General features: G+C 41.5%; 2 protein-coding genes across 3 annotated transcripts; one reads left to right on the top strand and one right to left on the bottom strand.

The window, feature by feature from the left end:
- Positions 1 to 1690: 1690 nt before the first annotated feature.
- Positions 1691 to 5110, bottom strand: LOC135377848 (solute carrier family 25 member 44-like). Its single transcript, XM_064610557.1, has one exon. It carries the CDS (start codon positions 4527 to 4529, stop codon positions 3570 to 3572), a length of 960 nt encoding a protein of 319 aa, XP_064466627.1. The 5' UTR covers positions 4530 to 5110; the 3' UTR covers positions 1691 to 3569.
- LOC135377847 (bifunctional polynucleotide phosphatase/kinase-like) lies at positions 4901 to 27368 on the top strand. Of its 2 annotated transcripts, XM_064610555.1 has the most exons (14): positions 4901 to 5410; positions 6731 to 7051; positions 8765 to 8979; positions 10287 to 10366; positions 10482 to 10768; positions 13972 to 14039; positions 15497 to 15589; positions 16878 to 16982; positions 17060 to 17087; positions 17164 to 17225; positions 18545 to 18654; positions 20468 to 20555; positions 23814 to 23881; positions 27230 to 27368. In XM_064610555.1, the coding sequence occupies exons 1-14, from the start codon at positions 5278 to 5280 to the stop codon at positions 27351 to 27353; spliced, it is 1782 nt and encodes a 593-aa protein (XP_064466625.1). In that variant the 5' UTR covers positions 4901 to 5277; the 3' UTR covers positions 27354 to 27368. The 2 variants fall into 2 exon arrangements, with proteins under 2 accessions (XP_064466625.1, XP_064466626.1); XM_064610556.1 differs by lacking the exon at positions 27230 to 27368 and having other exon boundaries at positions 4902 to 5410; positions 23785 to 23837.
- The last annotated feature ends 303 nt before the right edge of the window (positions 27369 to 27671 follow it).

Genomic DNA, 27671 nt, shown 5'->3' on the forward strand with positions numbered 1-27671 from the left:
CTCTCGTGGCAAGTCACAACATGAAGGCTGCAGTGTAACCTTGCCTTCATGATGGCACAGTCTTCAGAAGCGGTCAGCACGACTGTCAGCCATACACCAAGCACAGCTCTATGTACCATGACAACATTGCAACTCCACTTGCATTGTTCATGATCTAATTCGTGGCACTCCAGATATTCTCAACTGCTTCAATTCCAAGAGCAGGCTTTTGTCAGGGCGCAGCCTTAGTAGTGTAAAATAAGTCGGTCAGAATTGGAGGATTAAGGTCAGTTGCATGCCCTCGGGAACTCCAGTGTCATCACCCTGTGTGTTATACAAGGTAATTGGTGGCCCTATGCGGAAATGTATCAATGTATATCACACACGGGCTATTCTTTCAACTTTTTTTTTCTTTTCTATAACGCACGTGTTATACACAGAAAATTACGGTACTTTGAGGAACAGGTTGGTTTTATTTGTGAGTTATGATTGCCTAATCTATAACAACTCAGTAGTGGTTCTTGACTTAATAAAAGGAACCCGTAATCGTGTCAGCATGACTTCGAGGAACCTGTTACTACACAATGAAAGACACAATTTTGCACAAGTACAGGTAGCAAATTATATTTATTTTATTTGAAGTTATTTCATTCTTTGTTGTCTTGTCGGCAGACGTCGCTTGTGCTTGGCCAGGTTCATTTAAACGTTTGTCAGTATTTCCCCACAGAGAACTTGCTGTGATAACCACTGATGCTCGCGAATGCCAAGTCCATATAGGTGGCAGAGCAGTGTCACACTTTCGAAGTGCTGACCATGGTTTTGGAAGGCAAGAGAAAAGCAGTAAGAACCTCACATGGTATGAAGTTGTGGGACTGCGGGTTGAGCCAACTGATGATGACTGTTAACGATAGCTGTTTGCTCAACTCTATAGAAAAAGCATTGGATGTGCCACTCAGGCCCAGCGATCTTGATGCCAATCCTCATGCAAACGATGAGGTACTGGCCACAGTCGGTACACACTCAAGCTTTACTCAAGGTGAGCTTGATGGTATCATGCTCATGGAACCTCAGGACAATGTTTGCAGAACCCCGCTTGAGAACCACTGCTCTAATACATTGCATATGTATACAATTAGGGAATGACTTTTTCCTGTAGTACCCACAGAGCATTTACTCCTGACCTGATTACGATTATCAGCTTCAAAATATTTTTGCTTTTTTTGTCATAACACCTTGGAAATTGCCAACAAAGGACTTGGACATGAATTGATAGTTCAGGCAATATGGTAAAAGCACTTAACCAAATCGAAGATACAACAATTCTAGTGCATGTATAATGCAGTGTACGCCAAACCCGAGCAAATAAAAATATTTAAGAATGGTCATGTATCACAAGTGTGATTGGCTACGGACAAAAGTCATGACATTGCTTGTAATACACTCCTCTGAGTTCTACTTTCTGGCAAACACATGGCTCAAGGAAATTTTGATGTTCTCTTAACAAAAAATACCCTCGCAATCCAGTGAAAAATAAAATATAAAAGTGAATAAGGATATCTGAGAAGCCACTGTGTTCAAAACAGCAAAGGATTAACCATGAGGAATTGTTAAAATTCATTCCACCAGAGCATAACTGAGTTGTGATTACATAATTATACAAACTAAGCTTCATTCAGAAGGTTTCTATGAACTGCAGCTGTTTGGAACTAGAAGGGAGTGAATTATGCAAATCCCGTGAGATTTATTCATGTACATAATGGTGGACAGATCACTGTAGCTCACTCTTCTTCTGTAGGTGTAATATTTCTGTCACTTACTCTTTGTTACTGCTGCTTTATACTTTGTAATGTACTTGCATGCTTTTACTTGTAATCTATCCAAAAAAGTTCAGTGACAAGCAGAGAGGACCAATGTCACAATTGCATGATGGGTGCCCTCAGTTCCTTTGCATTTTGTTTGCTACATCTGACAAGCAACATTCCACGACACAAATCGAAAGTAAGCCGTGGCTAGCACAGTACATAGGGACAGACACAACACTTCAAGGCTTCAACACCTAAGCAACAATGAAAGAAAAATGGTTGTTGAAATGGTCAGTAGGAGTCTGCTGCCTTTCCTTCATTGTTACTTCCTCACGAAATCGCTGCAATTAACTATTATGGTGCTCCACATATCAAAGATGTGAAAAGAGTGTTGTTACTGACGGTACTGGTAAGAGTAAAGAAGTAATGGCAAAACTTTGTAAATACGAAAACTGCTGGTAATAAATACTAGACAGTACACTGCTCGAAATAGTGACATATCAGTAAATTTCCATCTGAAGTTGGTGAAAGTCAGATTACGTGTATTTAGGAAGAAAGTCATGGCGGATGCACCAAACGGGTTTTTCCAGCACCCTCAAAAATCTTGCACCCCCCCCCCCTCCACGAAAAAAAAAAAGAAAAGGCCACAAATGCCACAAAAACAGCAGATCTGGACGTCTCTCCCCCCCAGATTAAAAGCCTGGGAATATCCCTGGCTTGAAATTGTCAAAAAGAGTGTTGATATCATTTTATTGAGACACAGTGGCCGATTTGGAAAGGATTGCACAGTATTGGAGTCTGTGTGAGCAGGGTAGGGGGTGATGAGCCACTGAGTCCTCACAAATCAGCGTTGCCACAAATGCCCCACTCACTAATGGCTGTGAAACTATGTATCGCAATCAATGAAGCCAGATATGGAGAAAGTTATGTGGCACATATCCTAAACCTGGAAAATCTTGAAAACCATTAGCCTCACCTAGGAAGGGAGTTGCCTCAGGACAGAAGCCGCCGATATTTCGAACAGAGAACAGAGAACAGTCTCTGTTCGAAATATCGGCGGCTTCTGTCCTGAGGCAACTCCCTTCCTACATTCTACCGGTTCGCTGGATTTCTACCCATCTACATTAGCCTCACCTGTAGCACCACCTCTATCTGGATAAATCTAGATAAAAGTATGTGACTGCAGTGGTTAGTGACAGCATGGGGAAACCTGTTTTTCTTTGTGGCTCATTTAAACATTCGACTGTAGTCGAATAAATGTAGCTGAAAGTAAGATACACATGGATGGGCATATGACAGTTGATATGCAATATATAGAGTAAACCTGTTGAAACAGGTTTATTGTTTAAGTTCCATTCTAGCCAGTACTAATGTCAATGAATTGAAGAGTTCATTATATTTCAGCACCAGCTCAACTTATGTACTAAGATCAATCAGTCACAGCACTTCCTCACCATATCACCCCATGCAGTCATATGCGTACTCGAAACTTCACTCTTAAACACATACAAAATTTTGCTCTTAATATTTATTACAATGCCACTTCTAGTTCTATTCCATTTGGTTCTACATAGAAGCAACTCAAATGGCATGTTATGCAGCATGTATTCATAAAATAAACTTTAACGACACGCAGGACATCTGTGTTTTCAGTATAAAAAAACTCTACTAACACTGCTGGTCTGAACCTACAAATGTCTATTTTATGGCCTATTCTGAAACATGCACTGTCTTCCTTTAGAAGAAGCCAGACTGACCTAACAAGCATCCAAACTATTCTCAACTTTGTCACCACCTAATCTTGTCCTTATAATGTTCGTGAACACTCCACCGTTTTAGTGTCTCGTAGCCTAGCACAAGCAAGAAAGAGGAGATGATGCTTTGCATGACCCTTGCTGATAGACCAATCTTGTACATCTTGAGCCCTTCTTCTTGCCATAGCTGCCAAAAAGTCTGTAGCACCGAGTTCATTCGCTGTACCTGGATTCTTGCTCGCACTACATCCATTGGGTTTGTGATTAGACAAACTGTGACCCCACTCATAGGTCCAGCCATGCAGTTGAGCATCATGTGAGGTGTAGAGCTTGGCATAACCCGCAGAAGTCCGTCTGAGTAAACAGAGTAAAACATCCACCATAGGGCACTTCCTGGTACATAGGCAAGAAGGGAAGCGAAGTAACCACGGTAGAATCCCTGTAATCCATCCCTTTTGTAAAGCTCTTTAACTATTGCTGCAATCACCAGACGCTTTTTGGTGAGGTCCACCTGTATGTTCAGCGGATTCATGACCATTTTCCCCATTTTGTCCGTGCGTCCTAGGACCATCATGTGCTGCGACACAACGTCGAATGGGGTTATAATTGTTTGACTCACTAATGAGCTGCAACCACCTCCAACAAGCCCTTTAATGCGACGATCGTGAATGTCAGCGTGCTTTGTCAGCATGTCTCGAACCTTTTCGTAGGTAAAAATGTAGCCGATCCCGGAAAATATTTGAATGGTATTGATCCAAAAGCCCTTATAAAGTCCTCCTACTCCCTCGTACCGGAGGATCTTGATGTATGCATCAAAAGTTCCGCTGTAAAGTCGTCCAGGTTTCTGAACTTGAAGGCGGGTTTTGATTACCGTTAGCGGGTAGACGAGGCAACGCAAAGAGAATGCGTTTATCATACTGAACGTGAGAAATCGGGACTTGTTCATCATATCCCACTCGATGGTAAGTATTTCACCAAGTTCAGCACCTTCCATCTTGAATTGCAGGCTCGCTTAAATCGCTTACCTTATAACGTCGTTTCGAGAAAAATCACAAACGCACATAAATTGGGTCTCCTGATCACCTTGCAGCCCATTCAGAACGGCGTCCATTATTTGCAACATATCGACTTCGTTCTTCTTATTGTAGGTGGATTTAAGACTTTCTGGTACGCAGCATTCTCTAGTAAGACTAAAATGTAAATTTGCAGATCTTCAGCCGTCATCCAGCGGCTTCAATAACCGATTTACACTTGCCCATCAGCACCCTGAAACAGACGATCACGCCATGTTGGATGGCGATGACGCTTCGGCTGCACCGTGATCAGGCGTGATGCGTGATCACACCGATTATGACACGGATCCATGGGTTACAAGCCAGGACGGATCCAGAATTTTTCTGAGATGGGTGTCCGGTATAGGATAGCAAGCCTAGCGTAGCATGCTAAGATTGAACTTGAGGGGGGGAGGGGTCAGGACTGCGGTACGTGCGGACCCCCAACCCCCCAACGATCTGCCCCCGCTCCAGATACCAGACACTACATGAGCTGCAGCGGTAGTAGCGCTACGGCTCTGCTCTATTAGCATCTAATAGTCAGTAAAGTAAGCAGAAACACCCAATAACTGGCTGGCGCGCGGCAGATCACGTGACGCGCACGTTGTCATTTTTGTTTGTTTTTGTTTCTTTTTGTACACATGTATGCCCGCACCACCCGCATGCTCTCCGTGGTAACCGCTCACTTCAATGTTCACAACGTGTACGTTAGTTAGCGACGACGCAAGCCGTCCGAATATCAAGTTAGCTTATGGGGAAGAACTTATTATTGGGAGATGCCGGGAAACTCGCATAAGAGATAGACGGTGCTCCAAGAGGCAAGGTACGGTGGTTTTCAAAAAATGTCCTGTACACTGACTTTTCTAGACCCAACTGTCGTTCGCTCTGTTTGTTTTTCCTCCCCTTTGCTATCAAGGCTTTGAAAGGTGAATCACTGATGTGCAGAGCGATACCTTATCATGACTTCTTTCCTACATACCAGGGTGATGTGTGGATTGTGAATGAGCATTGTATGAATGGATAGAATACTTCTGTTTACATCAGCACTGATGAATGCTGTTTATGAATAGAACCTGAAGTTTTAGGGTTTAACCCGATTCTTCCCCAAATTTGCACCCTGAATTGAAGGTTGCCTCTTTAGAGTGATTTTTACCCCGCAAATTGCCCTCTTTGAGACGTCTGTAGGGATGCACACTAACTTGTTTTACAGCAAATGCAGTTACATCACAGTTAGTGCCAAACGAGTACAGTTTACAAGTTATGTTTTTAAGACCATAACCGTTAAGGCTGTGAGCCTGATTTCTACTTGAATTTAGCATACTGGAAGTTTTTTCACCCGAATTCGCATGAATTTACCCCCCGAATTTTGAAAAAAAAAATATTTACAGAAAACTTAAGGCTCTATTTATGAAGCACGGCTAGTTTGCTGTCCACTCCCAAATATTCAATGACATAAATGGAATAATTTGCATTTGTCCATGTACTGGCCTGGGATCCAGTATAAAAAGGATTCGTTTGCTACTTCTATCTGTCTAGCACACAGCATGTTAATGCTGGTCTGTGCCTAATGCATGCAGTGCGAACCAGGAGGACCTCTTTCAGCGAGGAAAGAGACGACCGAACTAAAACTATACCTTTCCCTCGTCATATCACCTCACCTCCTGACGTACGAAACTCCTTTTAGCAGAAAAGTAAAAACAATAGGAAGTACAGTGCGAAACTTCCTTTCCATCCGTGTTTTTACTGCGGGCAACAAAATTTTCTAACAAATAAATACGTGTATCTTTCCCCCATTTGCACCTCCAACAAGGCTGTCAGCCACCTTCTTTTCTTATTGCAATGACCTAGAAGTTCGCAACCTGGTAAGCTGTATAGTGGGTTTTCTGTATGTTGGGCATTATCACCCTGCTGTAGTCATGTTCAAATATGAGTCATGTAAGACTATACAGTATTCTCAGTCCCTCGACGGAACAGAATGAGGCTCATTCCTCTACCTCTTCGTTGGTCTGCTGGCACCTTGCAAGTCATAAGTGTACTTTTGCACATGCTGTCTATGTACATGCCCTGCTCTGTGAATATGCACTATCAAATAAATGATTATCTGATTACCATAAGTTATTATTCGTGTCATTTTTCTTTTCAGTTAAAGTACTGGCTGATTTCAGCAACGGAACTGTTACAATCACACAGCTTGGGCCAAACTCAGCCAAAGTGCTGTCCAAACTTCTGCATTGTGGTGAAAGTGCAATCATAAAGGATGGTGACAAGTTCAGTTTACTACCTGATGGAATTTCATACACTGTGAAATACGAAAGACCAGCACAGGATGCTATGGATGCTCATAATCCCCTCAGAAAGCCCTTGCCTACAACAATAAATAAGGGAGTGCTGTCATCAGAAAAGGATGGCGTATCTACTAAACGGAAATCTGAAAGCACGGACTATGAACCTCCTTGCAAGAAGTGTAAGTAACTTGCAGTGAGAAGCACATGGAATGCATATGACTTCTAGTAGATAATGCAGGAAATGTAATGTGAAAGGAGAAGCTAATCTAAGCACCTGGGTCACCTTTCATGTGTGCATGCTATCAATGTCAGCAGTGGCTCTTGGTGTTTTGGACCCTCCCCCACCCCAAAAAAAGAGAAAAATGGGAGAAGGTATGAATAGCTCTTGGGGCATGCTTGGTGCTGTGGATCGTTTTCAATAGGAATAGTTTTTATGTACGTATTTTTGCTCCACGTTGTATGCCTTTTCTGGAGGGTACTGAGGAGCAGGGTTTCTACAGTGTTATCAAAAGAGTTTGGCGAGTACAGGAATAGGCAAAATATTTTGTATGTTATTTTGTATGTTTACGTATAAATGAAAAATATCCTCTTGTGGATGCATTTAAGACGCTTGAATCTGCTGACCTCTGTGGTTCGGTTGGTTGTGTGTACGCCTACCAAGGTTTCAGGCTCGATCCAGGACGCCAGCAACTTGGTGGCAGGGTACAAGTTGCTTAGATACACCATCTTCTGTCAGGGATGTTAAATACGGTGTGCCAAGATTTCGGTGCATGTTAAAGAATCCCCAGGTGGGCGAAATTAATCCACAGACAAACCACTGTGGCGTTGCTCATAATAATAGTTGTCTAACGAAGTAAAGCCATGAATTATCAAATTCTTGAATCTTGATGTCTGACGCTCTCTATGTGGTGTCACAAGATTCCAGGAAACTAAGTGGCGTGGTGTTAAAAAATTTTGGGAGTATAGGAGGTGATATGTAAGGTTGATACGTGAATGATAGAGGAGCTTAAGAACATAAGCTTGTGTTGAATTGAATGAAGACCCTGTTCACAATTTGAAAATCTTGCAGAACTGATCACATCCTGCTTTTACACAGTATAGTAGAAGCAAATGCTTGATAATGGTATCTAAACCTGTGTCTCAGAACAATTGCATCAATTAATTGCAGATATAATGACTGGAACCCTAAAAATATTATGATGACCCTCAGAGTTAGCAGTAAAAAAAAGAAATAAAAGACATCTGTAACTCATGATCTGTTGGATGTCAGTTGGATCGCTTGTTAAGGTCAAGTGGATTGGCCCATATATATATATATATATATATATATTTTTTAAAATTCCGTGTTAGCGCCGCGAAGCAACTGTAGCTATGAGCGGCATACAGACGTGGACAGATGGAGAGATGACAGCAGGAAGGAGTGGGGGACAGGGGGGTTAGTATGCGTCCTGGGCCGACATTGGCCCATTCGCAGAACTCTGGTAGCGACATTATGCAGTCTGGAAATGCAACTGCAGTAGTTTGTCAGCACAGTATGGTAATAATTGATGTTTGCAATCATCATCCTCAAATAAAGTTGTTGTTGTTGTTTGCTGCTCACATTAACGTTGTAGTAATGTTCAGTAAGTTGAGTCATTATGACATACAGTATATTGAAATCTCCCAGCCATTATCATTTTGCTTAACAAAAAGAACTTTGGGCATCAGTGTGATTGGATAAGAGGCTGCTTTGGCTCAAAGTATTTATTAAAATCTCTCTAGGGTTTCAAAGACGTGACATCATTTCAACTTTCACACTCATTTTGACTCACCAACACACATTTTGTATTCTTTAATTCATAGAAGTTACCTGGCTTCACTCGTGTACACTAACATAATTTGTAATTTTGCAGCTGCTAAAGATGTGAGTAATAGCTGTGATACAAGGACTGAACATGTTACCGAAGCATCTTGTCAGTTCTCCAGCATGAGAGCTGACGGTGAAAGTGGTTCTAGTGTAAGACCGCCTTCAAAAACTTCTGGCGTTGTCTCAGAGTTTGGCTGGACACGTATACCTGAACATCATGTTCTACTGTTTAGATCTGAGGGGCTACAACATAGTTCTAAGGTGAGCAGCCATTTTTTAATTGTCTGCTAGCATGATATTCCTCAAGGTTGTCAGATATATGCAAGTAAAGTTTTGGAAATTACGAACTGTGGTACCATGCAGTAGCAAAAGACTTCAGCAGGAAATGGCTTGAACAACCTTACTGCTTTGACAATCATCACAGGTTTTCATTGATTTACCCTATATTATACAGGGCATTTTTTTTATCATTTACAAAATTTTTATACTAAAGCTATGAGAGCTACCTACGTGCAGTTTTCACAGGTGAGTTATGCGGTCAGGCGGACATTATGGGACATGGGAAAGAGGATGTAACCATACTGGATGACTAATTGCCTAAAATTCATTACTTAACTTATTAATTGGATGTTTTCGGGGCAATGCAGGATAGCAGAATTGGAGTCAGCTATTATTTAAATCCATCCTCTTCTCTAAATATCCTGAAACGAGCATGTACTTTGAGATACAACTCTCCAAATTTAGCTGTGCAAATGAGCTAAAACTGAAACCACACACTTCTCGAGCGCAAAGAGAGGGAAAGGGTGTTTGTGTCGGAGAGCCACGTTTTGTAGAGATCGAGCTGATTGGAATAAAGGCTGATCTGCTTGCCAGATAGACCAGTTTCCGACCCACATAAGTGGAAGTGATGTCATTTCTGTGCTCGAGAAGTGTACAGTTTTGATTTTGCCTCTGCATATCAAAGTACGTGCTCGTTTCAGGATTTTTAAGAAAGTTGGATAAGGTGGATACAAAGAATGATTGCCTCCAATTCTGCTGTCTTGCATTTTCACGAAAACATATTTTGTTTTTTTTAATTCTGTGTTAGCGCAGCGAAACAACATTGGCTATGAGCGGCGTACAGATGTGGACAGATGGAGAGAGGACAGCAGAAAGGAGTGGGGGACAGGGGGTTAGTATGCATCCTGGCCCGACTTCAGGCAGAACTGTGTCAACATTTGTCTGGAAAGTCTTCGGGAAACCCAGGGAAAACCTCAGACAGCACAGTCAGTGGTAGAATTCGAACCCACCACCTCCCAGTCTTCAGCACGACCTTGGCTACCGCCAACGAGTGGGACGCCTTAACCCCGCTCGGCCATACTGCTGGTCACATCTAATTAAAAAGTAAATGAATCAATTTTAGCTAATTAGTCGTCCAGCAGTTACACTGACGCATAACCCACAAAATTGGCATCAGTGCTGCTCTCCAGTTTTTTTTGTTTTTTTTTAAATCTAAATCTGTAGAAGAATGAAAAACTTGCACCAGCGAGTTACCTTCAAGTGTAAAATATTATTTTTGTTGGTTTCAGATTGCAGCATTTGATCTTGACGGGACAATTATTACAACAAAGTCGGGCAAGGTGTTTCCCGTAGATGTAAAGGACTGGAAGTAAGTGTTTATATGGCTTTTTGAGTATCCATGTTATGCATAAACAAAGGTATGTATATTTCTAAACCTGTATGTGTTTCTGTACTCTGTCTACAAAGCTCTATTCCTTCTACAGGTTGCTATATTCTGAAGTTCGGACAAAGCTGAAAAGTCTCGCTGAGGAAGGTTACAAAATTGTTGTGATCACTAATCAAAGAGGTGTCGCCAAGGGTTACAGCAATGAGGCTGCATTTATGGGAAAGCTTGAAAAAATTCTTGAGCACCTAAATATAAACGCACAAGTGTACGTCTGCTTTGGGCTCGGTTTCTTCAGGAAACCTGTGCCTGGTGTCTGGAGACATTTAGAAACAGAAGGAAATGGAAACATTCCTATTGACATGCAAGAGTCCTTCTATGTTGGAGGTAAGGCTTCTACTGAGACTATTACCTATGTATCATAAAAAGGAACACAACGGAACCGTCGCATTCCTTTTCATGATGTATACCAACCAACATGCTCTACATCTCCTTGCGCTGTTACCTATGTGTTACGTGACACTTGAACTATGAAGTGTGATTGAAATTAGTGGTACACTGTTACCATATCTTGGAGCTGTGCGATTATTTGAAATTTCGAATATGAAACTAGTATCTGATGCTATTCGAATGCTATTCGCAACTTATTTTCAGTATTCGAAATTTTCTAATATTTTTCGAATAGTACTGAACGAAGGTATCGCTGCCGCCATTCTGCAAATGGGCTTGACCTCATTACATCCAAGAGTTAGGTGAAGCCCACTTCACATTACTGCAATTCTTTTGGTGTGCGGCTCCATTCTGCAAGTCGGCTTCACCTCATTACACTCGAGTGATAGGTGAAGCCCGCTTTACATTGTTTACAATATTTTGTCACATAAACAAAATACAGAAGCCGACACTGAAGATTTCTGTTTAAGTTTAATTTGTACAAGCTTTCGCGTGGAGGTCCACGCTTCCTCAGGTACATCCAATATTTTGTCACTAAAGTCTATGACTTCTGTGAGCTCATGGTCAACACTGTACTCTCTGCACTGCATGTTCCAGTAAATGTACTCCCAACTTTCAGAGTTATGTTCAGTAACAGATGGAAATATGTGCAGTTTCTAAAAAAAAGTACAGGAAATTCACAATGTAAATGTAGAAATGAGGAGATGCACACAAAGCAGGCTGCATGGACCATGTTGACTAACTCTCAATGCAGTTTATCCCACTAATGCAGTCTACCATACACAACACAGAGGGACCCTTCTCTCACAATATGTTATGCTGGGTGAAAAGGCTCACAAGTTTCTAGCAGAACATCATTGAATGAGCACAACACCTCAAAATATTTCACCATGAGGTATTCAAAATTACTCAAATTGTTCCTCATCTGATTATTCGAATTCGATTTGCCGTCTGAAGAAATTATTCGGATTCGATTCGCAGTGTAAGTGAAATATTCGTAAACTATTCGCAATGGAAATTTGGCTATTTGCACAGCTCTGCCATATCTACGTAAAAGGTGTTATGCATAGACAATATTTTCTCAGCGTTTTCATGCAGATAAATTAATGTCCTGAGAAATTAAAATTTTATTCACTAATTAATAAAGATATGTGAACTAACTTTGCAATAATATAACTGTGCAAAATTATAATAGACAAAAGGTAAAAAAACAGCCCCAGTTGCTGCACATGCGAGGCTAAAATAATTTTTCTTTCATAGCCCTTGTTTTTAGGATGCAGCAGCACTCTTTTCAGCACTGTTAGAGTGAACTGTCATGTTTTTTTTTTTTTTTGCGTGCAGTCACGATCTCAACTACCTTTGACTAGGTGCCCTTCATTTTTCTCAAAATTTTGGATACAAGGTCTCTTCAGACCTCAGATTTGAAACAGCAGCCAACTCCCGTTTATTCGGACTTGACCGTTCCCAGCGAAAATATCCGGATGGTGGGGCATCCGGATAAATGAAACGCAATATTTTGAGATGTCCACGAGGTCTGTATTTATTTCGTAATGCATACGAAGCTGTCCATACTCATTTGTGCAAGATTACTAAAATCACAAGGTTGTCCTATGCTCTTAGTTATGGCACTACGTTTGGGAACATTATTCTTTTGCTCAAGAAACACCAAATCAGTTCTGAGTGCATTTCGGGACTCAGTGTACTTCAGTCCTTCAGTCCTTCAGTGTCTGCATCTGATTCACGGCTATTGTTATTGCAACTGACAATATAAACTATGTCTTCATCAGTAACGATGGTACACTTTTCATCATGTCCATCCACATCATGGTACTCAAGATCTGCTGGGGGACTTTGACACACTTTGACTTTCGGACTGAAGGACCTCCCTTCCTCTACAGCTTCAAATGACTGGACTGGTCATTAGGGTTGCCACCAGGCCAGTATTATACCAGCACGGCCAGTTATTTGCTCGCTTTGCCGGTTGCCGGTAGGAATACCGGCAGCCTTTTGCCGGTATTTGTGGCTCAACACCTTTCATAGGGGCTTTTACGGGGTTTTCCTTTCAACATTCCACTACAGCTTGAATAAATCTGGAGCACAGACCCAACTCCGTAGTCACCAGTCGTTTTCTTAGTTATTCATTATTATTATCATTGTTGTCTTGAGCCAGTACGCTCGTTCTTTTTCTCTCTCTTTCTGTATACTCTCCACCCCTCACTTACTTTCCCTTTCCCACGAACATTTCCTCCTTTCCCTCTCTTCCACCTCCTCTCCCTCAGCCGGTATTTTTCACTACGAAAGGTGGCAACCCTACTGGTCCTCAGCCCCGCCATCACCCCTGAGAAAGGGGGAAATTCTTGAAGCAGAGTATAGATTAGTTCACTCTACCCTCAAGGTCGTTGCCCCCGCTGGAAAAAAATGTCGGTTGTACACTGACTCCGACCCGAAACCGGATAAGTGAAGCAGGTTGTTAGGTACTTTTCTGTAGTAGTTCCTGAAAATTCTTGTCTGGATTCAGAAGCTGGAGCCCGGATAAATGAAGCTAAAATGCATGGACTGAAATCTGTGGCCACAATTTTTTTCCGGATAGCACGGGACCTGGATAATTGAAGCCCGGATAAAGGGGGGTCGACTACGATTATTCTGTAATTTCTATACATAAACATATTCTTTTCACTCATATGTCTAATAACCTGGTCAATATATTTCATGTCAGGCATAATTTTTGTGTTTTCTTATGCCTTTTGTGCTGATAAATGTTTAAAAACAACTTGATTAATTTGTGAAACAAAGGACCACACATCTACATGTAGAAAATGTGTACTGGTGTGACTGTATGTCCAAATTCTGATGAATAGTTCCCATTTCATCAATCTTTTGCTTGATGCAATGATGGAGAAATATGGGTTTCTTGGCAATCCTGCTATCACATGATCTTATCAGAATCTCTCAGCTCCTTAACCATCTGTAGGGATAGAACTGCACGGGGTTGTCAGCAATCTGCCCCATAACCGGTGCAACGGTTACAGCGTCTACAAGTGATGTGTGTCATGCCTACTACACTACATTAGCTTCTGCTCTCTGCTTGTAAACTAGTTTGAGCAAACTGGATGCAACAGTGTATCACTTCCTTAATTTAGATGCTGCTGGTCGACAGGCAAACTGGGAACCTAGAAGGAAAAAAGATTTTTCATCTTCTGATAGATTGGCAAGTACTACTTCTACTATCCTAGAACCCAACTAACTGCATGTTGGCTACATTTGGCTACATTAGTGTCCTTGTGGGAAATCGATCATAATGGTAGCAGTATGCACAAAGAATGCCCCGTAAGTTTCTGGCCTGACTAACATTTAATGGTAATATAGAAGCAAAACGAAATGTGTCACTTTTTCAACACTACCTCTTTTTGTCTCAACGTGCCATTCACATTTTTTTTTTATTTAACACTCCTGTGCTCTTGAAAAAATGTTCAGTACTTTTCTTTCAAAATGGCCTAAAAAGGATATTTCTCGACTTTTGTGACTTGACAGTGGTCACTGCACCTTTGGGTTGCACGGTGGCTATTCAATCGTCTTGAAGCCACAGCCCTTCATTATAGGCATCCCAACAATAATCTGGAGTATTGTCATGAAGCAGGAGAACTTCATAACTGAGGAATCCTTGTCTCCTACTTTATGGAGCTCGTGTAGGAGTGACGCACAATACTCATGGTATTCCTTCCCCTAAACCAAGTCAAGGGAAATACGGCAATTCCAATGGGTTGCTGTCGTAATCATCTTGGTAGGCTGAGTGAGTCAATGCACACCCCTGGTACATATAGCAACAGTGAAAAGTCCTCAATATGTAACAGGATCAGGTCCGTGGACAGCACCTGGTATATGCCTCCTGCTGACAATGCCCCTATTGTGAGGTACACAGCTTGTGTGTAAGACTTACGGCTTATGCCATGTGCAGAAGTGTTTGCGTGGCTAGCGTACAATCTGGGAAGGTGCTCATTTCTGAAGTGATTTCAGCAGAAAATTGTGGAAATGCTATCGAAAAAGCACTCTATCATTAATTGATTGTTATCATAATATCTCTGAAAGTGATATTCCGTAATATTTCGTGATATTACATAAAAGCAGGTGGAAGTGTTGCAAAAGACGAGGGTGGCGTGCAGTAAAATAATTACAAAAGTTTCGTAAGAGGTTGTATGGGTTTGCGGAAATCGGGAAACAGTGCTAGGCAACTGCAAAACCTTACATGGCATTACAAAGGCAAAACATTAAATGAGACCACAGACTGTTTGTAGAAGAAAACTTAGTTTGAAGAAACTGACAGCATGTGTGGCTAGAATATTGCAGAATTTTCAAATTGAAAGTGTGATTGTCATCCCACAGCACTGGAAAACTGTGTAGCACGCTTGCGCCATTTCTGATGATGTCAACCTTAAAGAGCACCTATGTTCCATGATAAAATTTTGTGTCTGTGCACACGCTCCTTCTGTGTCAGGCCACGAACTCGCAATCACTCTGAACAGACTGCCATCTGCTGGTAAACAATTTATTAACCACATGTGAAGGACAATATTTGTGGAGGGAGAAGCATTTGTCAGCAATTGATACTGCAGGGGGGGAGGGATTTATTCTTTGTCAGCTATTTACAATTATGCACTTTCTTTCTAGTTTGCTCTCAATGTAGGACTAAGATTTCATACCCCTGAAGAATTTTTTTTGAAGAAGTCTCCAGCAAAATTTGAATTGCCATCATTTGATCCTGTGAGTATCTAGGCAGTTAGGATGTTGATATTCACTGGACATTGCAATAGGAATGTGCGGACGCAAAGATTGCTGATTCACATTGCTGTGTGAAGCTATGTTTCATGGAGTGGAGTGTTCTCTGTTGCTCTTAGGTACTTACAATGATCATGAAGCCAATACATACAGCTTGCTCACACTAAGTGGTGCTTGCATCAGCAACTTTCACGGCTGATGTTACAAAGGGTCATATGATAGGATATAAACCTCTGTTTCTTCACAGTTGTCCCTCTCCTTGCACTGCTCGTGTTGTTGTAATTCCATGTAATTCCATTTGATTCCATTCCATGTAATTACTGCCAGTTGCTGTGTATTATATCATAACACAAGATTTGTGGCATATGCATAAAACAAGGAGACAGTGATTGTCAACCGGAACAGGTCTTCAAAGGTATACGGATGTGATTTGAAATACGTTGTTTTGCTGCTATTTCTGAAAATGACTGTGGTGAAACCTAGTGAAGCTGAAACCACCATGTATACTCCTGTCACAAATCAAAATGTGAATAACTTAAGTAAGTCATCTCATTCAGTGGATATTATATCAACTGCATTCTTGCATGTACCTGCTGTGTTGCCACAACAGAGATTATATTTTGGCCTTGTGATACACTACAAATTAGATCTGGATATGTCTGTCATGCTAAAAATATGACTCTGTATTATGATGTTCTGGGATTTCATTAGGATTCACCGCCTCACCTGTCTCATGGCCCAACTACGACCCAAAGAACACAAACACTAGATTCAAACGTTGGGGCATATTTATTGACTCAAATATTGAACCACTCGAGCTCTTCTTTGCGTGTCTTCCTGTCCAGTCACAGAAAAAACAAAAGAAACACTGCCCTCCCCAATCTGCCTTTTATCACTTTCCCCCCGGGAATGACGACTGCCGTTGTCTGTCTTCGCCCTCTTGTGCTAACCGTGGAAATTATTGCTGTCGCACCCCAACAATATGCAATAAATGTTGCAGTGTGGTTGTGTCTGTTTCATATGCAACCAGTTGCAATGCCCCCTTCATTAGCTACTCCCAACTTTTCATCACTATGTCGAGCTGTGTCAGGATGTGCAGCTTCTCTATCCTGGCTTCATCAATTCTTTTTTACTTTTTTCATGCAACTTATTTCTGCTTTTGAATGAACTTCCTTAGATGGGGTACAAACTGTGGTATCTGCAGTTACAAGGCATTTAGGTAGTCTGAGGTTTATCATGCCGCATGCATTTAATTTTCTGGTGAACTTTTCAGCGCAATTTGCCAAATCTGCCCTTAGCAGAAGTTGTATCATCCCAGAAGACAGTGGAGATGAAGGTGCTCACAGAATCTGAGCAATTGCTAAAGGACCATAAAGAGGTTGGTAAAGTTAATTGAATGTAGAAAATAATGGTTATTTTTGCAATTAAGCTTACCATAATTCTGATTTAACGCAGGTGGTAATCCTTGTAGGATTTCCAGCATGTAAGTATGCATTCTTTGTCACACGCAGGTACCTGCTCAATGTGTGAATTTAGTTTTTTTTTTTTTTTTTTGTCAGCTGGGAAAACACACTTTGCAAAACACAATTTTGTGTCAAAGAAATATGTCCACATCAATAGGGTAAGTGCAAAACTGCTGCTACTTTTCACTGCTAATGAAACCAAGGTTTTTATTCTTTTTGCCCATAAAATATTAACCTCTGTAATGGGGGGGGGGGGGGGGGGAGATATCACTCTTTGCATGTCTGAAAGTTTTGTCTGTGATGAGAGATTCCTCTGTGATTCGGCTTTCCATAGCGAAAGCCCCTTCTTGCCTCCTATTGCAGGACTAGATCTATTACAGAAAACTCTGAAAAATGGCCTGGGTCTCTTGCTATGTTGTGCTATGTTGCACACACTCATAGAGCTCAGAGCTCAGCGTAAAGCTCTCGACAGTGAGTCGTCGGGTGTTGTTTACAAAGCTGCATCACCTCAGGGAGACTCCACCCTTGTATGATGTATCCCTTGTGCGACATTCCATCTGCAAGGGAGGTTGCTGCTGAGGAGGGTTGAAGCGGGAATCAAGTGCAGTTCTTGAGTTAGGCAACATTTGTTGCACTGTGTTCATGCGCTAAAGAAAGCTGTCACATTTCGTAAGGTAGTAGATTCGGTGCATTGCCACTGCATGTTCATAATGGGGCGTGCGTACAACAGGATGACCGTGTGGGCCCTGCCTGTCATGTTTCCAACTGCGCTCACTGACAGCAAGAGCTGAAGTGTCGGACACAGCATTGGGGTAGCTGCTCTATATGTTGCATGCGGCAATGATGTTGAGCGGTGAACTGCTGTATTTGTTGGGTGAGATGAAGTTTTAAATGTGAAATTGTATCTTATTTACTACATATGTGGTAATTTTGAATCAGGATGGCAGCTTCATTAATTGAGACACGGCAAGGGGCCACATTCTTGTGGCTGTGAATAATTAATTAATTATTTCTCTCTATGTAAGATACCGATCAGCCAGTGTGGCAATTAAAATCTCAACAGTATTCAAGTGACAGTACGCAGTTTCATGGAGTCTGTTCGTTTTCGTTGTCATACGCATGATCCCTAATGCAAGGTAGTAGTATTGTTGGTCGCGGAAATGCGGAAACGGAAACGTGATCCTCGTAGACCACATACAACTTCACTTTCTTATCTCTTCCATATCTCTTTACAAGTTTCTCTCTTGTTGCAATTGCCCATAGTGACACCTTGTGCCTTAGCTCATCACTTAGGCTTGTTCCCCTTTTACCTTAACGCTGATAAGCAGCTAAATAAGTCGGAACATACTACTACAAAATGGTGCCATAGCAATTTAATGAGAATGGCTATTCTAGTGTTTCATTGAAAAACTGCAGTTTTTGCTTGTATATGTATGTAGCATTTTTATGCTCTGCATGCTTTTGTTGCCAATTGCAGGATATACTTGGCTCCTGGCAAAAATGTGTCAGTGAGTGTGAAAAGGCACTGAGCAGTGGGCACAGTGTGGTTATAGATAACACCAGTCCTGATGTAGAAAGCCGCAAAAGGTAGCTCAACCGTATTTGTCACTACATGACTGCACTATACCTTTGTCAATGTTATGAGTCTCTGCATAATCAGTTTTAGATGCCCATTGGATTAAATATCATGGATGTAGTCATTCTTTGCAAAGTACAGTGTTGATTGTCTGACATCTTTCGACAAACCAACGTGCTTGAGAGGGCTAGTATCGCAGTGTTCTAAAGTACCGGATCCACATTGTCACAATGTATTTTTTGAATCTGGCATGCTTTTTAGAGCCTGGAGAACAGAACCACGTAAGAGGTGCTTGATTGCAAATAATTGAACCTTGTGTTTGGACCCGTACGAGTTGCATGTTTCTCTGCTCTAAAATTAATATATAAAAATTTCATAATATAATGAGTTAATATGAACCTGCAGTTGATTTTCTCAAAGCCATGCTTGAATCTGCAATTAAAGGTTTCCGCCTATTTTACCATGTGAAGCAATATTCCGGCTAGACTTTTCGGCCATTTTACAAAGAACCGGAAATGCAAGAACAAAACATACGGAAGGCACGGTTCTCATTTCAATTGTACAGGCACTTTTGAAGGTGCAAAACTCTGTTATAGATGTAACCTGAAAATCAAGTGAATACCTTGACAGAGCAAAAAACTACACAAACACTGCAAGATCACAGAAATGTTAAAACTAGGGGTGTGCGAATCCGAATATTTTAAGTCGAATCGAATATCGAATCGAATGAGGGAAAAAATTCCGAATACCAAATTGAATATCCAATATTCTTGCAAAATTTACAATATGTGACTTTCGCACTAAAAGTTTCCATTTTGTAGCCCATGGCTTTAGTGTAATTTTTCTGACATTAACGGTCACAAGAGAGACATGCAATTCTTCTGTTTAAAGCCCCTACTCTTTAATTTTACATGAGAGTGCTTCCTGCTTTTCAGGTGAGCCTACACTTACTGGAGTACTGCAGTGGTTACCTTCATTTCAAAATTTTGTCAGGCAGTAGCATGTTATATGGATGAGGCTGTAATTGTTTCAGACAACCACAGGCCATTTGTCAAACAAACGAATTGGCATCCTGCCTCAGCTTTGCCATGAACACCCTTTAGTTTCTTTGCACTCGTCCTAGGAAGTTGCACTACTGAAATTTTAGATGTAAAGGACATCTTTAAGACACCCTTCTTGTTCGTGGGCTGTAGTCATTATTCGAGAGTCCTAACTTTTGAAAGGCAACCTCACAGACATCAAATCAAAGTCCCTCGTCGGCACCGCTAACTGCATGTGGGAGGGGCGCCACCCCTTCCACAGACGATGTCTACCAAAACTAACTTTTGATAACGTTATCTTAAACTAAACATCGTCCGGCCTGTGTTGGTCCTGCAACAAGGGCAATTTCGTAAAGGAGGCTTCACCTCATGCACGGAAGCATCAGGTGAAGTCCACTTTCGGGTTGTCTCGCTCATATTCGTGGAATAGTCGAATATTCAAAAAATCGAATATTGGATATTCGATTCGCGAATCGAATAGTTCGAGCGTTTGATATTCGATTCGAATTCGAGAGTTCGAATATTCGCACACCCCTAGTTAAAACAAATGTTGAAACAAAATCATTGCAGCATGTTACCTACATTGAGCTGTGTTACTTGTTGCACCAATGCTTTATAGGAGCATAAAATCCTTCTTCTCATTTGTGTGCACTGCACAGATTGAATTGGTTGTGGTGTCTCCTTGCAGATGCCTTCCCAATTGTGCTTAGTTCATTTTTACGTGTCTTTATTGCAGCGAAGTTAAGCGTAGCTTGTGCCTGATTTTACTTTCTTCTTGCTACAGGTTCACAACTGTGGCAAAGAAGTTTAATTGTGAGTGCAGATGTTTGATCTTGAACTGCACTCTTGAGCAGGCCAAGCACAACAACAAGGTGAACATACTTGAACACATACTTTGGACTTAATATGCTTGATTGTCTGATGGCAAATATTTCACAATTGTTGCTTACCCATAAATGATTTTCAGTCTTTTTGTGTTGGTCTCAAAACATCTTGAGCAGAATAAATATTCTATAAAAGGCCTCTAATTTTGTGTGGGAAAATTAAATGTAGAATTTTCCACAAATAGTTTTCACAGTTTTTGTGAAAATAAAAGTTAATCCCCTATTCAAAGAGTACTTATACACCCTTGGCCAGGCGACAAAAGAAAAGAACGAGACAGCGACGACGCAACTTTCAACCGTTTACTGACACTGAAAACAAGCGAACATACATTCTAACCGATGCTCCCCCTACATAACGTTATGTCACAGATAACACTTGATGCCAATCACCGATTTCACCCGAACCAACAACCTTTCTTTGCTGTGTTCAGGTGTTTGGCATCAAGTGTTATCTGTGACATAACGTCATGGGGGGGGGAGCGTCGGTTAGAATGTATGTTCGCTTGTTTTCAGTGTCAGTAAATGGTTGAAAGTTGCGTCGTCGCTGTCTCATTCTTTTCTTTTGTCGCCTGGCCAAGGGATATGTACCAACCGGCCCCATACATTATGTGTTTGAGTACTTATACACATGCGATTTACTTCCCCATGCTACTATTAAGAAATTTATTCAGTATCAAGTTTATCTCAGTGCAGGTGCAGTGGTGTTTATATTGGCCACCTACTGTACCCTAAATCCTACCCCCATTCGAAGCCTTGTGATATTGCCTCACTTTGGGGAGGGTTTCCTTGTTGAGGCACGTAGCGGTGGAGGGGTGGTGCGGGGAATCGTAATGTTTCACCTGAAGATGTGAGGGGAGGGGGGCGATCCTCCAGTCCTCCTGGGCCTGACACTGCTTCCCAGCAAGGCTGGATTGGATCCCATATAGGACTTGCAGGAATTTGACGTAACACTCACTTACAAGTCGTTACAAGCCAGGATTCAAACCCAGCCTAAGCAAGCAAAGGTGATTCCTTGTACTACGTATAGTAATATGTACTGCAATCCCAAAATATAAACATGTAGCAAATCTGTTTCTAGCAGAACAAAGTAATGAGCCACTTTGTAAATAGCCCCCATTTCACTGAGAAATTGATTTGTGAATACTGCCTGCAGTCAGTTGACAGCCAAGGCAGGTAAAAAGATATACACAATGGTAACTATCAGCTAACAGCAAAATAAGTACTCTTTGTACAACTCAGTACACGCACAAGTACAACTCTGCACGCAAAAAAATAACAAAACAAAAAATTAACAATAAACCAATAGCAGAATGATAACGGGACACCAAAATTCACTCAACAGGAATAGTACTATGATAAAATTCGATAGCCAATGGAAATGAGGATGAACAAGAAATTTCTGTAACACCTGCTGGCAAATCATTCCACTTGCGCACTGTGCAAGGGAAAAATTAGAATTACAAGACATTCTTCCACGAACGAAGCTCATGGATGAGCTTGCCGCGTTTCTGTCTTGTCAAGCAACTGAAGTTATATGACAAATAATCTTTGAACGTTAACCCAATCTTATTGTAAACAATGTTATGCAAGAATTTCAATTGCTTGAGTTTTCTCCAAAGAGCCAATGGGATAGATAAATAAATAAACACAAACCAGGATACCTGCAACACCAACACAGACATAAGAGAGGTCTGTCTGTAGCAAAACTGGTGCCCTAGTAGACCCCTGTGTTTTGGGGTTTTATTTCCATTCTTTTAAATCTGAGGTAAACAGGACTTTATTTCAGGAGCAGTAAAATTGGGTGATATCAGGTGGAGATGCTGAGTGGCTGTGTTGAATGTACAGTGTGTAGCATCAGCCAGTGCCTGTATTGGAAGCTAAATTTGTGCTTTGGCATGTTTGTTTTTGGAGGTTTTTTTCCTTAGTTACAATGACGCAAATAGGGAGATAAAAATGGGTTTCACTGGGTTTAGCTCTGAAACACAGTGCTCTACCTATAAAACGTGCTTCTCCTATAGCGTGCATGCTGAAGCTGTCTTGTCGCCAGTTGTTGGAAATGTCACCATCTCCAGCAAAAACAGTACACATCTTCCATTTTTTTAAATATCTGGACTTGATCAGCTTCTCTGTTTTATTCACACTTTTAGAATTGTTGAAGGCAAATCCTTGGGCTATCTTAAAAGGCAATGTTGTCAACCTTGTGGCATTCTTTTACTATCTCTGGTCCATAAGGGGAGAGTATAGAGAACTTGAACTTTTGTACAAGAAACAGTAGCACATAAAACTCGTGGCTTCTGACAGCTGAATGTGGGACTCCACATTACAACAGGATTTGCTTGGCTTTTTGACATGCTGGAATCTGATGCTAGGGTGCAAGATGATGGCAGAGCAGATGGCAAAATGTCCTACTGTAGATAATGTGCTATGCTGCCTTGGTCTTCAGAGATGTTATCTTCATTCCTGCTGTTCACGTTGTTTACATGTACACACCCAGGTTAAGTGATCAGGTATAGAAGCTAGAGCTGTTCCAATGCAGAAGATCTGTAGGTCTGGGTCCTAAACTCTCCTTTTACTGCAGTTATCTGTGGTGCTCCATAGAACACAAATAGTTTGTGCCAAAAATTGACACTTGAGTCAGAAACAGTGCTACGTGCACTGATGCCAAGGTAGTACATAACTGACACATCACCTTGTCTGTACCTCGGAATCTTGCATGACAATGTGGGCGCACATGCGCTTGCCTGGAAGTGCTATTAGGCGAGCTGTTTCCCTTGTTAAACATGAATGGTTTTTGTATGTTGCTAGCTTTACTATAAAGGGAAAATTCAAATCTGTTTAACCGATCATCGTAGCTTGGTTGTGTTTAAGTTTATTTAGGGTATTTAATGTCCCAAGTAATTCTAAGTAAAGTATTGAATGGAAATCGTAATACTGTAAAATTGTTGTCGAAAACCATTCTTAGCAAGCTATGCTATGCTTTAGTTATCCTGTTTTCTACAAGAATAGTGAAGTTGTGCTAATAGTGTTGCCTGACAGTGTTTGTTATTGGGGTCTTTAAGGGTGGCATACGAGATTCTTATTGACCGTTCTAAACCATATGAGCCCAAGGGTTCCAGCACAAGCTGTGCCTTTTGGGAACACCACAAAAAGTAAAATGCAGTGATGGCTAAGCACAGTTTGAAATGGTGGCATATACAGTGTTCACATTTCTCTGCAGCCCTACTGATGTTATGCTTTGAATAATAGTTTCGGGAACTGCACCTCAAAGGCCAGGAGCATGTGCCAGTTACAGACATGGTGTTGTACAGCTACAGGTGAGGGGCATTTATTATACTGCACACAATGACTGCACTAGTTCTTCATTTGTCAACAAAAGCAAATATGGTGCTTTCAGAACAGAAGATTGTTGCTTTTTGCATCACTATTACAGAGAGAGGATATTTTATCTGTCGTTTGTGGTTGTCCACCACTCAGTTCGTGCAGTAGAAAACTGTGGTTGATCTTTCTGGTACAAACCATTTTTGGTCATCTTAAGGCTACAGTCAGGACCCGGACCCAAGCTGTGAAAATGCTGCTACTTTATGATGCTCAGAGTCGTCGTGCAAAATACAGTCGAACCTCGAAAAATTACAACAACTACAAATACAGCGCCAAACAGCACCTACGGCATTTTATTATTGCGTGAAATAGCCGGTTATTCGCGTCTGCGTCGTGCCTAGAAGATGCGCTGTCGCGCATTGTTCGTACGCCGCCCAAGCCTCCGCAGCGTTCCCTATATCGTGTTGCGATCCCGCACACCTTCCAAGTACGTCTGTGGCAGTGCGTCTTCCGCAAGGCCCTTCGTTGCTACGTCATGTTTGTCCCCGTCAAGAAAATCTGGCTGATTTCGTCACGTATAGGCTGCCACGTGAACGAAGCGTTTCCCACACGCGCGCGTTGACGCCTTGCGTCTCGTGCTCTTTTCGTCCTGACTTGACTGCAACCGTGCAGTTCAAAACCAGCGCGAAAAGGAAAAACCTCAGAAGGAAAATCCCAAACCTTCCAATGACTCAGACTTCCTTTTGTAGGCACCAGACTCCTCCCGACCCTAATCGCGCGTGTCATCCTTATCCCCGGGAACAGGACGCAGCTTGCGCCCTTTGTTTTCGTGACCCTGAAATCGGCTTTGGGGTCATAAACCTTATCTCGTTCTTTCGCTTTATCGAGGCGGCGGCTAAAAAGTATTTCGTTGTAGCGGGAGTTAAAATACATTGATCTCTATGGCCCTCTGCCGGGGAATCCAAATTATTTCGCTCTATCGCGAATTTCGTTATATCGCGTTTCGTTGTGACGAGGTTTGACTGTATTTCAATTAAATCTGCATCCAATTATTTACAATGGAATTTTATAGCAAGCGCTTTCTCTGCTGTGATGCCATTGTTAGAACAGTCCGGCTTTTGTTCTGTCAAGCAATCAAACCACCGACTCGAGAAAAAAAATTATGTTTCAGCGTATCTTAAAGCAGTCCTCAATCGCATCATCTCAGTCACACCTCCGCGTGATGTATGCCGAGATGCATCAGCTTATGGTTGCATCAAAGTAAAACTCTAACTTAAGACAAATTAGGCTCCAACCAAGGGTTAGAAGCAGGTGGTCCCGACATTTCAAAGCCGACTTGGCTCCTTCATCAGGGATGACAGTAGAGTCCAGGGACAGCAGATCTTTGTAGCTGACGGCTCATCGTTTCATCGTCACGTGGCAGAGGGCATTGACATAATATCGGGTGTTCCACATAAATCCCCCGGCTGAATAATTGGTAAACAGGTGGTGCTATCGAAGAAGTTTCTTTTTTGTAAAGATCCTTGAGACATCGGCCATGGGCTGAGCAGTCAGTGGCTCATTTGCATATGCTCATTGATTAACTAGAAATCTTAACTTTTAAATTTTACTTTGGATGCTTTCGTAACCTCTATTTTATGTATCGGGACCTTCAGCGAAACATATTCCAGGAGAAAACCGGCTTAGACACTTGGTCATTTTTTCGAGTAGTTAATTGGTTTGGGTTTACATATTTGTTGTGCAGAGTAGCGTAATAATGAGGTCTTTCGCTCAACTATCTTACAATAGATTACGTGTTTATCCGCTCGGTTCGCACGCGGGGATTTTGCAAGGCCAAATCCCAGGATTTCGGGACACAAAATTTTGCCAGAATCCTGTTAGTTCGGGATCCGAACCCTAACTGGAACGTGAGGACTGCATTATACAGATGGATATACGAATACTGATGACTTATGCTTAGATTGGTCATAGAATGGACATTATTGAATGTATGTGAAAAAAGATTGTTAGGTCTCTAAATGCAATGTACTTTGTCGGCCACACGCAGATGAAATGTTTCTGAATGTTTTCCTTTGTGGACACTTGCAAATCATTATGGCTTGTTTTACTACTAGGACAACTGTTTCAGCAGTTTCTAATGGCTGAAATGCCTTGTGGTTGCCACACATTAAACACCTGGTTTATTCAAAAGCCTTAAAGGGCCACTAAAATGCAAAAACAAGTTCACTTCAAATCACGTTACATGCTATGTTAATTTGCGAAGCGGACTGGAGTCGCTGTCTGAAGGACGTGAAGATAAATGTTGTCAGTGGAACATTCACGACAACTGTTGTGTGCTAGAATTCAGTGAATCGGTATTGAAAAATGCAGCAGTGTGCACCATGCAGCGCATATACAGAACACTACGATCGCACCCGTTCCAAATCCACACGCCGAAGATAGGTATGCGCGTGGTTCTCCTGCTGTCTCATTGGATGCCGCCAATTTTTGCCTCCTGGAGATCTCATTCGTTGCCGCGAAAGACGGCTCTGTTTTCATTGCGTTTTTCTTCTAAACTGTAGCGCTGTGTGAACTAATTTTGCTTGCGTTACACTAATTGAAACACTGACTTTCACTTGAGAACAAGTTTTTGCATTTTAGTGCCCCTTTAAAGGAATACGCTTTGCAACGTGATACGAACAACCATGCACCATTACAATGTCTCTAAATCAAGCGACACATAACACACTCAAACAATACAGAGGATGTTGCATCTGTGTCTGTCGTACAGTGTCTGTTTCCATTAAATAAGAGCCAGTCTGATATCGAATAATTTAGATATTCACAAAAACAGCAATGGCACAGCACAACAATTCTGCCCCCACTGCAGCTGGCATTGTGGGTAACCTGTAAGTGATGTGTATTGCAACAGCTCTTTGCTTGAGCTAGCTGTGTGAGCTTACAATACATGACTTCAGTTGCATGGAGGTGGCTGTGTCAAGCAGCTGTACCAGCCTATTTCAGATTTACATTTTGCACACGCAGTAATATGGCATTGATAAGGAGTGTGTGAGTTAAAAATTTTAAATAAGAACTGCAAGCTGTGAACCACATTTTTATTTATGAAAATATCTTTGTGGTCCTTAAAGCTTGTTGCAAGAGCTCAGCTATTTTGGAAATGTTGCGTACCTTGAGCAGCTCAAAGCGAAAGGACAAAATGAAAACACAGAAACCAAGCGAGACAAAGCTTTTCATATCATTTCTGGTGTTACAGTTATAGCAACAGAAGTGAAATAATTCTCTGTTCAGTGGCTAAATCATAATTCTTGATTGTGACTCTACTTCTGTTGAATGTTACTTTTCAGGAAGAAGTTTGAGGAGCCACGTCTGTCAGAAGGTTTTGCTGAAATTCTGAAGGTCAACTTCATTCCACAATTTTCAAGCCCAGATGATGAAAAGTTGTATAGACAATTCCTCATTGATAAATGACCTGTTTTTCCTGAACTGGCAGCAATAGCTTTCAATTACTATACAATATTTAGACGAGCTGCCTTCAGTCATCATTGCAACGTCTCTAAATTTTCCTTTCTGTACAGCTTTCTGCAAATTTCTGAACAGGATCAGCATAAATTCGCTAAATGCATCTTTTTGTGGTGTAGGACATTGTGCATAATCAAGCAGGAAACACACATAGAGAAAGCATATCATTAATGTGTTTCTTGAGGAATATGCAGGTGAATTGCACACTTCCTGTACATTTTGTAAGCCCCATAAGGTAAGGTGCCTTACTGGACGATCGAGCCAGTA

The sequence above is a fragment of the Ornithodoros turicata genome, chromosome 1, assembly GCF_037126465.1.
Source record: "Ornithodoros turicata isolate Travis chromosome 1, ASM3712646v1, whole genome shotgun sequence".
NCBI lineage: Eukaryota > Metazoa > Arthropoda > Arachnida > Ixodida > Argasidae > Ornithodoros > Ornithodoros turicata.

Bases quoted from the DNA above. Each gene is read 5' to 3' on its own strand.
- LOC135377847 (XM_064610555.1), top strand. From the start codon at position 5,278: ATGTTCACAACGTGTACGTTAGTTAGCGACGACGCAAGCCGTCCGAAT. The intron at 5,411-6,730 runs GTACGGTGGTTT...TTTTCTTTTCAG, and splicing joins ACGGTGCTCCAAGAGGCAAG to TTAAAGTACTGGCTGATTTC. The intron at 17,226-18,544 runs GTAAGTGCAAAA...TGCCAATTGCAG, and splicing joins AATATGTCCACATCAATAGG to GATATACTTGGCTCCTGGCA.
- LOC135377848 (XM_064610557.1), bottom strand. From the start codon at position 4,529: ATGGAAGGTGCTGAACTTGGTGAAATACTTACCATCGAGTGGGATATG.